This window comes from Mytilus trossulus, chromosome 8 (genome assembly GCF_036588685.1).
Source record: "Mytilus trossulus isolate FHL-02 chromosome 8, PNRI_Mtr1.1.1.hap1, whole genome shotgun sequence".
NCBI classification, from domain to species: Eukaryota; Metazoa; Mollusca; class Bivalvia; order Mytilida; family Mytilidae; genus Mytilus; species Mytilus trossulus.
The window spans coordinates 2,197,067-2,212,080 of NC_086380.1; the positions used below are offsets into that span (position 1 = coordinate 2,197,067).

A 15,014-nucleotide genomic window follows, 5' to 3' on the forward strand; every position below is an offset into this window, starting at 1 on the left:
GGCCTGCATATCTTATTAAACTTTATAACTTTGTACTGTGCGGAAAAGCAAAAATGCACAGCCGATTTAATTAATTGGTGCCGTGTATGTTGTCACTGTAAGTTATGTTTTGCTCGTAACATAAACTATGATTATATAAATGCATGTTTAATGTTAATATACTTTTATATTAATGGCATGTTATTTTTCTTGATTTTTTTTTCCTGATTTATTGTTACAAGTGTTACTGTTCTAGTGAAAATATTGCTCGAATTTTAAGATATGCTATAAAAATTCATTGTTCTTCAGTGTAATCAAATTAACATTGTAGTAGATCTATTAATTTTGCTTATTGTCAGGTTCAGTGTTTTATTCGAATAACGATCAATTTTACTGTTTTTTTTTACCGAGTACGATGTGTCTCTTCATTAAAGAAATTGGTATCTATATTGGTCATTATCATTTACTAATCAAAGAAAGACATATTATTTCAATACTTGTTGAAGGGATATAAAAGTCAAATATATTGATGTCACTGCAAGGGGAAACAAACTGAGATTGAGTTAACATTAATATATCAATATATGTTTCAAACCGCCCCTAGATAGTTCATAATAAGACTTTAGCCTACTTTTTATTGCTGACAAATTAGATGCTTATAGTTTAAAAAAAACGTTCATAGGGCACTGTGAAGATGTAGTAACGCGTTATTACTTCTAAGGACACTTACGGAGTGATGGTACTAGTAGAATCCAACAATATGACAAAACAATTCGGAGTTTTGCGTTTTCAAAGATTTGCAACTCTCTACTCCGTATTTTGCCCTTTAATTTTCAAATTCGGACGACAAGGATAGCTATTAGGTAAACTAAATGTGCGCCTGGCGTAAATATTGTAAAACATTGTTACTTTTAATGACTCATTGGTTACACCTATATATCACCTTGTTTTCCCTTGATCATTGTATTTGTATTCACTCCAAACATCTTTATCGTTGATGTCTGCAGTTTCTGGTACTCTACATGTACCTATATTGTTTAAACGCAAGTTTTGCTGTGTAACGGTCACTCTTTCCATATTCGCAACCCCAACCCAACACCACACTTATTATATCTATATTTCCTAGTGTTACATTCTGTATCTCCCTACCGATCGCTTCTCTGTTTTCAATGTTTATATATAGAAAGTCTTAAACACTATTTCTGACATTAGATCACCTAGAACTCCAATAATTTCACTTGAACAATTGTGTATTAACAGCACTGATGAATATTTCATTTTTGAATACTTAAGCCATCTGCTCATATATAATCTATAATTAATTCATCTCCGTTTAAATTTAACAAAAAAAAAACAAATATAATTTCATTCATTATAAGAAAAAAATATCATCTCGTCAATCGATATTTTTAATGGATGATTCCCCCTTAATATTTTCAATTCATATAAATCATTTTACACGCATACTATCTCTGCCAAACATTTAATCCATACTTATGTCATGGTTTGAATTACAAGTAGAACGTCTTCTGATGAAGTGGAAAGGAAATTGCCTAGTTTCGTCTGTATGTATATATAACTTCTATTATATTTTTTAATTAACTACAACTGTTGTGACAATGCATGTATTTAACTATGTTCTTTAAAATATGAACATTTTGATTGTGATTATTATTCAAATCGTATAGTATTTTACGATAGCACTTGCACATATGTTCGCATATTTAGACAAACAAATCATTGGAGTTGTTGAGTACATTTCATTTTCCGAAAATTCGAATTCTGAATACATGACTTAAAGAGTATCAATTATTCACTTTTACTTTCGCTTTCTGGTTTACCAGGAATTTAAAATCCTGGGTCTAGTGTTGTATTTTCATATATGTGTTTGGATATAGTAAACACAGATCAAATCTTTAAAGGTGAGAATCTAGGATCACTGCTTTTTAAGTACATTCTACCCGGTAAAGATTAACTTTGCATCCGATCATTTTAAATCTATTGTTATTGTTAATTTTTATACCTAAATTTGCAAGATATTCATATTATCATGATTATACCTGTATATTACCTTATATACTAGTAAAGCCTCAAGTTTTTGTCCCTTTTCGAGAACATGTGCTGGTGATCATATATTGTATTAATAAAATAAAATCTCTTTCCACTTATTTGGTTTTTAATTGAAATGTGTTGGTTGTTCAAAATATGAAATTTATATAAAAGAGGGAGCTGATGAGTTATTTACGTTCTTCGTGATTGAGGTATTTTGCTGGTCTTAAGTCGATTTTGCATTGATTTATTGTTCGTATTTCATAACAGACACCACCTCCAGTTGAACTTCAGATTTTACTCATATATTACATTAACATCTGACAATGACCTCACTCTTATGTTTCGGGATATTGAACAGTATAGTTAGATAAAAATGAAAATAACACTATAGAGATTTTTTTCTTTCAAATTGACTTTTCCTGAATTGAGTTTTGGGTTGTCACACACAAACATATTTCACACACCAAATCCCAGATCTGCTACCCCAAACCCGGAACCTCTAATTCAAATGTTGTAATTCGTTTTCATTTGTAATATTGATTTATTTCATTGTTTATTCGTTTCTGTTTACAATGTATTAAAAAAATACAAATCATATATGTTTGTTAATTAAAACTTTGTGATACCCCCACTGATTATATATATAGTCGTTAGATATTTAAATTGTTATGTACTGGTTTAATGACAAATGGTCATAACATATACCTCCTTACTATTCATAATAAAATAAATTGATTAGTTCAATATTCGATTCGATATTCACTTATATAATCCATAAGAAAGAAAATCCTTAGTCACTACTTATTACATCTATAAATTGATGAGTCTATTTGAATATTTGTTTCAATTCATATGCAATATTGAAATGTGTTGAACGTTTACGCCAATACAAACACTTTGCATAATTAATAATTCATAATAATGTCAAGGTTTTCATTACACATAAAACGTCTTCTTACGTAGTGGAAGGGATATTGCCGACTGTTTTTATCTGTATGTATATCATAATATTGTTATATATGGTTTGATTTTGTTTTGAATTAAGTGAAATTGTTAACGTTATGCAAATATTTAGTAATGTTTTCTTAAATGATTAAACATTTTTTCGTCATCTTGCAAGTATGAATATATTGTCAGCTGATACTATTAAAGGAGTAAATTATTTAAGAGTAAAGTCAATTCGTAGTATATGACATCAAACAATAAATTAGAAGGGTTTATAATCATCTTACATTATAATAAAAATATTTTCATATTCGCTCCCTGATTTAGCCAGAATTCGACGTCCTTGATCTAGTCCTTTTATTATGCTTGAATGCAAATGATATGATAATAGAACTTGTCATTCGTTAACAGGAAGACTAAACCATTTCTGCTTTTAAGTTGTCTTATTGTCTTATTTAAAAGAAACATCATCAGGAACTATATTGTTTACCTTTGAATGGTTTTATATGTTTTTCATTGATAAATAGCCTTTTGGTCAGTATACAACCTAGCAATTATATCTACAAAAACATTATTTGTAAAGTGTTTTAAAAGGATATTTAGTGTGCAAGTAAAACTTTATTACTGTTTACCTTTTATGCTATCGCGGTTTACTGATCAAATGACCTTTTTGATTTAACCTATGATAATACTTTCAAATATGACAGGTAAATATATACCATTACATATAATTAAAAGTGTGTAAGTGATAAGTGTAACAGGTGAGAGATACACATAATTAAAAAGGCGGAACCATAGTTGTAAATTTAAAAGTCATTTGTGGATTCAGGTCTGTATAATATTTGGAAAAATTTGAAAAGGTAGTTTTCGATAAAAGACGGTAAAGTACGTTTTTGGATTTTTTTTCACTTGGTAAAGTGACTGCAAGTTGAGACCTTGATGTATATGATTATATATAATTGTGAATTTATCAAAACGACTTTATTATCAATATTTCTATTTAGTATGTGGAAAAACAATATGCTTATTCTAGAAATGGTTTTGTTAAATTGATATAACTGCTTCAATATATATCTTTTCCAGCAAATTTCCAGAAAATTAAAAACAAAATCGTTGAGATCGTACTTTTTTCATGTACATTTAAATTGTTAAAAGTTAAAACCTTAAGGCGTTGTAAATTGAGTTCTAAAGATTGTATTTCCTGTAATTGCGTTGCTTGAGTTTAAATTGATTGTTTAACTCTATTGTAACCAAATAACTGCATTGAAATAGGGAACAGTTGTATACTGGTGTTCAAAAGTAATAAATCGATTGAGAGAAGACAAATCGGTGCTACAAATTCATACCCAGTGAAACATATCATGTACAAGAGGAAAACATAGGAACTACAGAACCATTGAAGTGAAATGAAAACAAAAGTCAACATATATTGAAACAAACAATAATAAAGATAATAGCTGCCATATTCCTGACTTGGTAAAGGGCATTTAAGAAAAATATTGGTTGAACCCTAGTTTAATGACTAGCCAAACCTTCCTCTTTATGGCAACATTTTGTGACAAATATACAACACAAACCACAAATTCACGTCATTGATCGATATAATGTAACCATTATTTCACTTTAAGTTAAAAAAATTAATGAAATAGTTGTGGTATTTCATTCCACAGACTATTTATCAGTCAATAGTGTCAAAGACTATTACCCCGGTTAATAGTTTTATAATCATCTTTCCCGTACTTTTTCATGCTGTTTTTTTATTGGACAATAAGGCATTGATGATGTCATTGACTTTTTGGCTTGGCAAAGTCAAACTCTAATCTTGTAAACGGTATAATCAGTTTGCGTCGATTTTAATTTCACTTACAAGAAGAAATTATAAAAGAGAGAAAATCTTCGCGCTCATTTTATAAAGATCTCGAATATAGTACCTTATTCATAATATGGGTTCTGTGTTGTTCAGTATGATAAAACGCCTTATGACTGGTGTTCCGGGTAATAGCAAGTTTGTTGTCCCTTTGCATACCGACTTTTGCTCTCGGCTTTGGCTCGAGCAATAGTTAGTATCTCTGGGACAACAAACGTGCTATTACCCTCACACCCAGTCAATAGGTGTATACTAGTAAGAATGCGACTGTTTTACTGAGTTTATGCTGGCTATAAAACCATGCTTATTCTACTATTTTCAAGTCAGGAGTAATTGATATGTAACCCAAATAAAAAGCACACAAATTAGACGTACGTCGTTTCCATATGTTTTCATTGATAACATTTGGGACACAGTTTGAATCGATTGACCTTTTTAATCAACGACAATAACACTGCTTGATATTGTGTGAATATCCTCGCTCGGGGACATTTTTGATATTTGAAAATAAAAAGATTTGGCACCAAATCGTTATCTCTGCTGCTATTCCTGTACTGTTGACAAATCCAACATGTAGAACTATACCATTTAATAACGTAAGGTGCTATTCATTTGTATAGGTACACAGCCACGATTAATTACGTTACTTTTAAAAAATCAAATATAGTTTATAATCATTATTCCACCATTATGTATTTGGGAGATCAAAATACGCACCCTCAGTTGTCATCACTTTACCATCGTCAAATTTACAATTTGAGTACGACAACAGTCACCAGTTAAATTCTATAATGCACCAGTTCATATCAATCGTACATTTCCTTGTTTGTTTATTAAGAGTATATGTTTTCACTCTCTTTTGCAAATGCTTATCTTACATCATGTTTAAAATTTTAGAATGGTGAAATTGTTGTTATGTTCGGTAAAAATCATGTAAATTGCAGACCGTTATAGTTAGAATCAAATTAGATTAATATGACGAATTTAACTATTATATCATACTGATGAAAGATCAATGTTATCCGAAAATATATAGATGATAACATTTAATGTTTCCTTTTTTCATATTTGTTTTGTTTTGTATACTTTTGAGGCGTTGATATATAGTTATTTATACCACACGAATTAATTCATTATTGAAAGCTTTTACTAGATAAATTGATGTCATTTGTTATGTGGTATAACGTTGTCTAATTGATACATCTTATTAATCTTGTATGTATATAAATCCCTCTGATGATATACAAATACCCAATTTATTTATAAATCAAATACTTAGAGCGGTGCGTATACACGATATTTCTTAATATATTAGTCATATTCAATTCACTTTTAAAAATACAATAATCTTAAAAAACCTTTACGATCTTTTGCATATTATATCATTTACATTTAGGCTGATTTATGTTTTTTTTTTCTGAATCCCCAATAAATGGTCCTATACTTCTTAATATTTTTATACCTCACATAAACATTTTAAAATTGCTTGGACAGATAACATAACAAAACATTAGTTTTCCTGTGCATAAAAGAAGTGATAACTTTTTAGAGGTCACTTTTGTCTATATCAACTACTGCTGTAGTGTGGGTACATTCCTCTACAATGTGTCCGTAAACGAAAATATGCAATGTGAAAATAAACATAAAACTTTCAAATATATACAATATATTTGTGTTCCAGAGATATATCCTTCGTATTTCTTTATATACCAATATCATCTGAAAATTAAACAAAAAGTTATTTATAAATGAGAAAAGGTTATTCCTTAGCGCATCATTTATGTTTTAAAATTGACGCTGAACATTTGAACACTCAATTATGTAACTGAATTCTTTATTTTGAAGGTGAAATGGAAAAACAAAATTTGAGAATAGTATTTGCCAGAGGAACATCCATTGAAAAACTTGCAAATATCAGTGTAGTGTTACGTTATCATATTAATGATCACCTGTCAAATTGGTTTAAACCGTTTTACTTGCAAGTAGAAATAGCAAAGTGTTGTGGAACACACACGTGTGTTTCGGATGTTATAGAGATACTACACATTACATATTTAAAAAAAACTAATGCAGCAATACAAACTAAATATAAGTGTGTCCGTCATCAAGCATCAATTTTCTACATAGTTCATCATACAATGAATAAACGTGACAGATATATTCTGAAACGGCACGTGGAAAACATGAATATAATCAAGGGAATACAAATGTTTCCTGAAATGACAAACTGGAAATGCTATGCTTTCAACAGATATGTAATCCCATCATTGCACCTGCTGACTATTAAAAGTAAGCTTACGAAATGTGGAGAAGCTGAACATCAAGTTAAAACCATAATAAAGAAGATACATCTTAATAAAAAATTAAAAGAGACGCATTCCAAGAATTTTATAATGTAAGTATTTAATTTATCGACACAACATAATACAGAGTATAATGTATAATGAACTTTTTTGCTGACTAATATAGAACGATAAACATATAAGATGTTTTTGTTGCGAGTCATTCACATACATTGTCATTAAATACGCCTCATTTATTTCCCTTTTCTCTTTATATGTGATTAAATTTAAATCCTCAGCCATTCCTAACTATCGTCTTTTAGTATGCAAATGGTAAACAATGACTTCTAGATTTCTATGAGTTAGACAAAATAACTAAAAAATGAACAGATGGATAGTTGTTTAGTCTTCTCTTTTTTAACGAAATGATGTTAAGCATGTTTAATTATCTCTATCACAGATAATCCCGGATATGTTTAAATTTTTGTAAACCCGAGACTTTTTTAAACCAGGTTCAACTCACCATTTTTTCAAACAATGCACTGTACCAAGTCAGGTAAATTGCCATTCTTACATTGAAGTTCGTTTCTGTGTGTATTTCATTTTGGTGTCGTGTTTCTGTTGTGTCGCAGTTCTCTCATCTCATATTTGATACGTGTCTCTTAGGTTTAGTTTGTAACCCGGATTTATTTTTTTCTCTTTTGATTTATGAATGCCTTTTTTATTTAAACTTTCAATTCAACCCAAATTTTAAACCAGTTTGTCATTGAAGTTTTGAGATAAACAGATACATAAAGATATTGTGTTTTTTTTATGAAAGACTTTTGACATCAAAAGATGTCAACATTCATCTTTTAATGTCATATATAGCAAAATCACTAAATTGTAATACGTTATGAAAGTTAAAGCGTTGTATCTCTCAATGATGTAAGCAAATGAAAACAAACAAAACTATCACATAAACCGGAGTCATTTAGAAAGTTTGTGTTTGATTTATAAGGCTATTTTAGTGGGTTTTGTCGGTAATTAGTTGTATAGCCCTTGTTATCCGTTCGTTTGAAGTGATTGAGCTTTTGAATTTCCATTTGGCTAATGACTCCCTAGTTGAATTAATCTCGGAGTGTGGTATTTTAGTTGTATTATTTTTTTAAAGCAAAGTTTGCTTCATGATCAGTACACATTTGTAGTGGTATCTTTATTTTACAGACGGTGTAGTCGTTCAACCAAATATGTATTACTAGTCATTATAGTGCTATGGTATGCAGCGAAAGCAAACAGTGCAGGTGGTAAATATAGATTAAGATGAACAATTTCTTTAGATAGCAATCAATTTAGCATTTTTCAAATGACGCATACAATAACTGAAATAGGAGTAGGCGCGATAATAAATGTACATGGTTCATAATATAACATTTATTTTTTTATTGGAAAGTGTTTCAGGTGGAAGCATGGTAGTAACGTTAAACATCGAAAATAAACTGACAACGCTATAGCTAAAACCCCAAAATACAACAGACAATAGTAGAAACAACATTGAAAACTAAAGACTAAGCAACACGAACAAACCAAAACTGGAGGTGATCTCATGTGCTCTTAAGGATTAAGCAGAATCATTTACGAAGGAAATATTTCAACTTCAACATTTGGAACTCTTGGTGTTAAAGTTTTTTTGTGAGCAGCAATCCTCTATCAAGAAACTCATGATAGATATATATACTCCGTTTGCAGGCGCTGCTGAATTGTTGCTTTATTGAAATTGAAAGTTCATAATTTGAAAGCTGAATTGATCTTTTGATGTCGAAAAGTTTTGTTTTTAACCGACAATAGTTGTCGTTAAAATCCTTAACAATATCCCCTTTGACTTGAGTTTAAATAAATTTATTTCAGAACAAATTACCAGAAACCATATAGCTTCTGATTCAGTATAATTACATGTTTCCTATCACACACGATATAAGATTCAAACTTGTATCAATGACGTTTGTTTATTCCTTAAATGGTTGTAGTTTCAATAATCGTGTGCGATATTGTCTGACGACAAGGCTATCTTTTTGTATATATCCAAAATATTATACAGTCTGTCCAAGGTAAGAAAAAGCACGAGTCAAACATTAGGCTGTTGGTATCGTTTTCACTTAAACTGTTTCAAATTTAGTCTATTTTGGCGTAGTTTATAGCAGAAAACCCATTATATGTCAAAGTACGGTCTTAAAAATTGAGCCTTGGATAATATCGAACAGTACGCTATAAGAGGACTCGTGTAATAACATTCAAACTGGACAACCAACATTCTAATGTAGATAAATTGAGATTGTGATGACTGCTGTACACCTATTTTGACAATTTTACCTATTGTGTCTATTTTGTTCATACATCGTTGTAAATATCATGGAATTTGTTGCGACTGTCATACAAGTGAGAGCTTTAGCGCTATAAAACCATGTTTAATCCCGGATTTTCTACATTTTAAAATGCCTGTACCAAGTCAGGAATATGAAAGTTACTGTCCATTCGTTTGATGTGTTTATAATTTGATTTTGCCATTTGACTAGGGACATTCGTTTTGAATTTTTCTTGGAGTAAATATTTCTGTGATCTGTTTTTTAGTTGCTGTTTAAACGATTTTTAAATAATAGTTTATCTTAGTTTATCTAGTTTTTCAAATCTATGAATACTTAAGGTATTTTTTTAAATTTGGGAAATTATTTTTATTCAACAGAAGTAATACAGTGGAAACTAATGACTAAGCCTGTGTATTTTGGAAAAAACGTTGTTCTCGAATGCATTATACATACAGAGGACAAATCTGCCCCAATGTTATGGACTAAGCTACCAAATGGGAAAACATTAGCCTTCAACAAGAACTCAACATATAATGACAAGTATGCAGTTGATGTTGAATATCATGAGAGGAAAATGATATACAATCTAACTATAAAACATTTTAACTCAAGTGACGTTAATCAAATGTATAAATGTGATTGCGGATTTCACACCTATTCAGACAATCTTTTGCTAAATGAAAACGATTATATCTGTAAGTAACTAATTATCAGAACTTGAGGTGTCTTTTATCCTCTCCATTTTTATAAAAGATTTAGGAGGTAATAGTATTCGTAAAACATACCCTTACCCTAGCGACGGGTTAGGGTTAGGGTCAATGCAATTGCTGTTGGACGTGTCGTCCCCGAGGATATCACCAGCCTCATAGTCAACACTTTGGTGTAAAAATGAATATCAATAATGTGTTCATTTTTATAAATTTCCTGGTAACAAAACTTTTAGATTTTTCGAAAAACTAAGGATTTTCTTTTACCAGCCATATATTACCTTAGCTGTATTTGGCACAAGTTTTTGGAATTTTGTATCCTCAATGCTCTTCAACTTTGTACTTGTTTAGCTTTATAAATATTAGATATGAGCGTCACTGATGAGTCGTATGAAGACGAAACGCGCGTCTGGCGTACTAAATTATAATCCTTGTACCTACTACTTAACCCTAAACCCTAACTTAACCATAATCCTAAACAGTTATCAAAGGTACCATGATTATAATTTAGTACGCCATATAGCTTGACGTTCATTTTTAAAACGAATTATTTTCTGTTCATTACGATTTTTTTAATGAAAACAAAAGGTTTGACGTCGGAAAGTACATTACTCATCAGCTGATTTATTTCAGTATGATTTTTGAAAACAAAAATTATTGACAAATGCTGTAGAGGAGGGACGAACGATACAATAGGGACAGTCAAACTCATAGATTGAAAATAAACTGACAACGCCATGGCTAAAAATAAAAAGACAAACGTACAAATGTTAGTACATCGAAAACTAAAGATTAAACACTACGATCCCCATCATTAACTGGGGGTGATCTCAGTTGCTCTGGAAGTAAAGCAGATCCTGTTCCACATGTGGCACCCGCCCTGTTGCTTATGGTATTACACATCTGGGAAATAATCTTATTCGGTAGCTCACATTCGTGAAAATAGAAAAGGTATTGAAGTTACAACATGAGTAACATATCCAATATCATCTGTGAAACAGATTTTCATAAAGGTCTACCAACTCGTGAGGGCGTCCGTAAAATTTACAAACTATTGGTTTAATATACATGTTGTCTTACATACAATAACGTCTTTGCTGTTAAATTTTTTGTTTTTGTAAATTTTGTTGCTTTTATTGTTGCCATTAATTTGTATTCAATCGTAACACCAGAATTAAATATATTATGTTTAATTCTTCCATTAATTATGGTTTGTTTTGTGAACGCATTTTGTTTGTCTTTTTAGCTGAACCATCAGTAGAACATATGAAGAACTTCAGCTTAGATGACAGGAAGTTAAATGGCATTGTGATGGTTTATAATAGTTATCCAAAACCTTTGTGCTCCGGAAAATTTGAGGTAATAGCATTATCTGATAAAAGTAGATGTAGCATAACGGACAAATCGTATTGGATTTGTCTTTGATTTTATTATTATCTTTTTTTAGAATAATGTTTGCTACATTTAACTGGTTCAAAGTTTATCGGTCAGCATTACTTAGTGAATTGTTATCTATCAATCGGGCAACTGTTGATTGCAATTTAATATTTCTTTAGACAGTAAGCTTTCGTTTTTTCGGTGCTGACACAACATAACAAGTATTTGACCCGGTACAGTTTTCTAAAATAAGGCAAAGATGACCTCATCAAGATATTGAATACTATTCGAAATTTATGTGTTGTGTATAAGAGTGACAACATTGAAACTTGTAATATTTTGTCCGATGTAATTGATTTTATCATGTTTTTCTTCAGATTGATTTAAGCGCTAAAGATGAACGTTTTATAAACCCAATACGCTTCTGGGCTACAGAAATGTACATGGTATATTTTAAAATCCACTCGGTCGATTTAATGATCACCAGTTATAAAAATTCCAATCTCACTAAAAATCATTGATGAATTGTCAGTGACGTTGCTGTTCATAATATCAAAAAACTTGAGCCATTAAGACTCATACCTGAAACACGAGTATCATGAATGTTTTGGCGCAAGTTTTCGAAAAAGCCTGATCTCTTCGATGTGTGTGATGTAGTTATACCAATATCGTGTAGACGAGAATAACAAACACTTTTCAAATGAAGTGTTTTTCTCGGTGTATACAATTGATATCATGAGAGAGATAGGATAATTAATTTCTTAATGAGATAAATAAACTCTGTAAGTCAAAAGTGAATTTGTTATTGATATATCTATTTTTGAACAAAATTGAGTTAATCTTTAGGTTGAGTTAAACCGAAAAAAATAAAATTGAAGATATATCTAGCGAAGTGTTTTAACACCCATGATTAAGAAACATACACATATAGACGTATCTAATAACAACCTTTATTTCAGGGAGAGGAAATTTCAAAGTTTATGAAAATAAGTATCAAAAATATTTCAATATTCTACGAAACAAAGATTGAACTTGACTACAGAACAGATATGTGTACAGGCACTATCAATGTGACATGCAGTTATGGTAATCACACAGTGCTGATCACTCAACTCATTAATGCTTGCTCAGGTTAGCCATTATATACATTTAAACATTCTAAAAATATCAAACATAAGATTGTATCAACAAGTTTACATATTCAACAAAGTACGATTTCAACGATTTTTTTTAACAATATAAATAGTAATATTCAAGTATTATGAATAAGTATTCCTGTATCTTACTGTCTTAAATCAATCATGACTGATGAGTCTCATATAGACGGAGTGGGCGACTGGCTTATTATATTGTTACCCTTATATATGTAATAAAGTTTTATCTATTTTAGTCGTTCAGATAATTTACCTTTGGTTAAATTTTGTCTGTTAATTGTTTTCTATTCGTTTGGTGTGTTTTTATTTTTTGATAATGTCATCTGACAAGGGATTTTCCGTTTTAAATTTTTCTTTCAGTCATTATTTTTGTAATTTTCCGTTTTTCCTTTTTTTTTTGGTAAATTTTTTTTTCCGGGCACCAAATAACTGAACGTAATATTGCTATTGTTATTGACATACCATCGTTTGGCATGTTCAGGAAAATATGATAGCATATAAACACCCCTGGAAATGCCTGTACTAGTTAGATCTATAACAATTGAAATCAATTTATACTGCTGGTTGTAATATAAAAAAAATATGTGGTATGATTGACAATGACAATTAACATCTGACAAGGGATTTTCCGTTTTGAATTTTTCTTTCAGTCATTATTTTTGTAATTTTCCGTTTTTCCTTTTTTTTTTGGTAAATTTTTTTTTCCGGGCACCAAATAACTGAACGTAATATTGCTATTGTTATTGACATACCATCGTTTGGCATGTTCAGGAAAATATGATAGCATATAAACACCCCTGGAAATGCCTGTACTAGTTAGATCTATAACAATTGAAATCAATTGATACTGCTGGTTGTAATATAAAAAAAATATGTGGTATGATTGACAATGACAATTAACAAATTTATGTCATTGGACGACCTTCAACAATGAGCAAAGCTCATAAAGCAAAGCCAGTTATATAAGGCCTCGAAATGACACATGTAAAACAATTCAAACAAGAAATCAAACGGCCTAATGTACAATATAGATGTCTTTTGTCAGATGTTATACACTATCTCTGTTACAATACTCTAGGAGCGTCTTTTGAATACTTAAATGATATCTCAAATATTAGATGTAGTGTCTTTAAAAAGCTTCCTTTTATGCGGCAATATCTCAATTTAAGGTTACCAAGGCTTCAAAAGATAAACGAATAATACTAAAATGGGGTTCAATTTCAATCCATAATGTGAAAATTGTGAAGGCAACTTTAACTCTGTACATTGTACAACGTCGAGAACAATTATACCACCAGCTTTGTCTCGCTCAATACTTTCCCTCTCCCTCGTGCCGTAATTGATCATGATAAAAGTCAAAACGTCTCCATCTAAATACTAATGTTGTTCCATCACACTGGTGCAGATTAACCTTTAAAAGTCATACTTACCCTGACTTTTCCTGTTTCAAAACATATAAAGTATTCATTACATTTTACTAATTTTAGTAATTGTCTTATCTGACTGAATACATTTTTATTTGAAGATTCACCAAAATCAACCCATACAACTGTACAGATAATGTTGACAACACTAGTAGCAATGATAATTGTATGTGCTTGTTTGTCACTCTATTGTTATCAAAGATATAAACAAAGAAGAATTCGCAGATTAAATCAGAACATACCAAACACGCCTAATGCTGATGATTTATTGTTATCGACGATATAAACAAAGAAGAATTATCTGATTAAATCAGAACAAACCCAATGCTGATGCTCGATTGTTATCAAAAATATAAACAAAGAAGAATTCTCAGATTTATTCCTCACATGGCTAACACTGATGCTTGTTTGCCGACTACTAGGCTGGTAATAATCTCGGGGAATAAAAACTCGTCCTCTGTTGAAGATACACCATTTGTATTTAATGAATACCAGGATAACAATAATGACTTCTGCCTCAATCCATGAAAACTCATAGAAAGCATTTGGAGAGACCATAAACTTATATCATGATTATTTAAATTTCGGTTTCAAATTATAGTATTGATTCTAAAACAAAACAAAATAAACTATTTATGAAACAAAAAAAATTAAATCTATATAGAATGTTTCCCCAGAATATCATAAAGCGTACTAATGTTAGGGAAATTTAATTTTTGTTTGTTTTCATCATTTTTTGTACTTCGCACGAAAAAAAAAATAAACTGATGTTAACTTGTTCATATACATTACTATTAAGTATGACAATGAACAAGACAACGATGAGCTTAATTAGAAATTCCTGTTTAAATCATTTCATGATCTCACATGAATTTAGTACTATTT

At 30.4% G+C, this 15,014-nt stretch overlaps 1 protein-coding gene across 1 annotated transcript; it reads left to right on the forward strand.

Annotated features, from left to right (window-relative positions):
* The first annotated feature begins 1,805 nt into the window (after positions 1 to 1,805).
* LOC134681578 (uncharacterized) lies at positions 1,806 to 14,809 on the forward strand. Its single transcript, XM_063541226.1, has 7 exons — positions 1,806 to 1,901; positions 6,689 to 7,238; positions 8,332 to 8,411; positions 9,845 to 10,162; positions 11,421 to 11,533; positions 12,511 to 12,682; positions 14,231 to 14,809. The coding sequence occupies exons 1-7, from the start codon at positions 1,862 to 1,864 to the stop codon at positions 14,413 to 14,415; spliced, it is 1,458 nt and encodes a 485-aa protein (XP_063397296.1). The 5' UTR covers positions 1,806 to 1,861; the 3' UTR covers positions 14,416 to 14,809.
* The last annotated feature ends 205 nt before the right edge of the window (positions 14,810 to 15,014 follow it).

Bases quoted from the DNA above. Each gene is read 5' to 3' on its own strand.
- LOC134681578 (XM_063541226.1), top strand. From the start codon at position 1,862: ATGTGTTTGGATATAGTAAACACAGATCAAATCTTTAAAG. The intron at 8,412-9,844 runs GTAAATATAGAT...TTTATTCAACAG, and splicing joins GAAAGCAAACAGTGCAGGTG to AAGTAATACAGTGGAAACTA. The intron at 11,534-12,510 runs GTAATAGCATTA...CCTTTATTTCAG, and splicing joins TGTGCTCCGGAAAATTTGAG to GGAGAGGAAATTTCAAAGTT.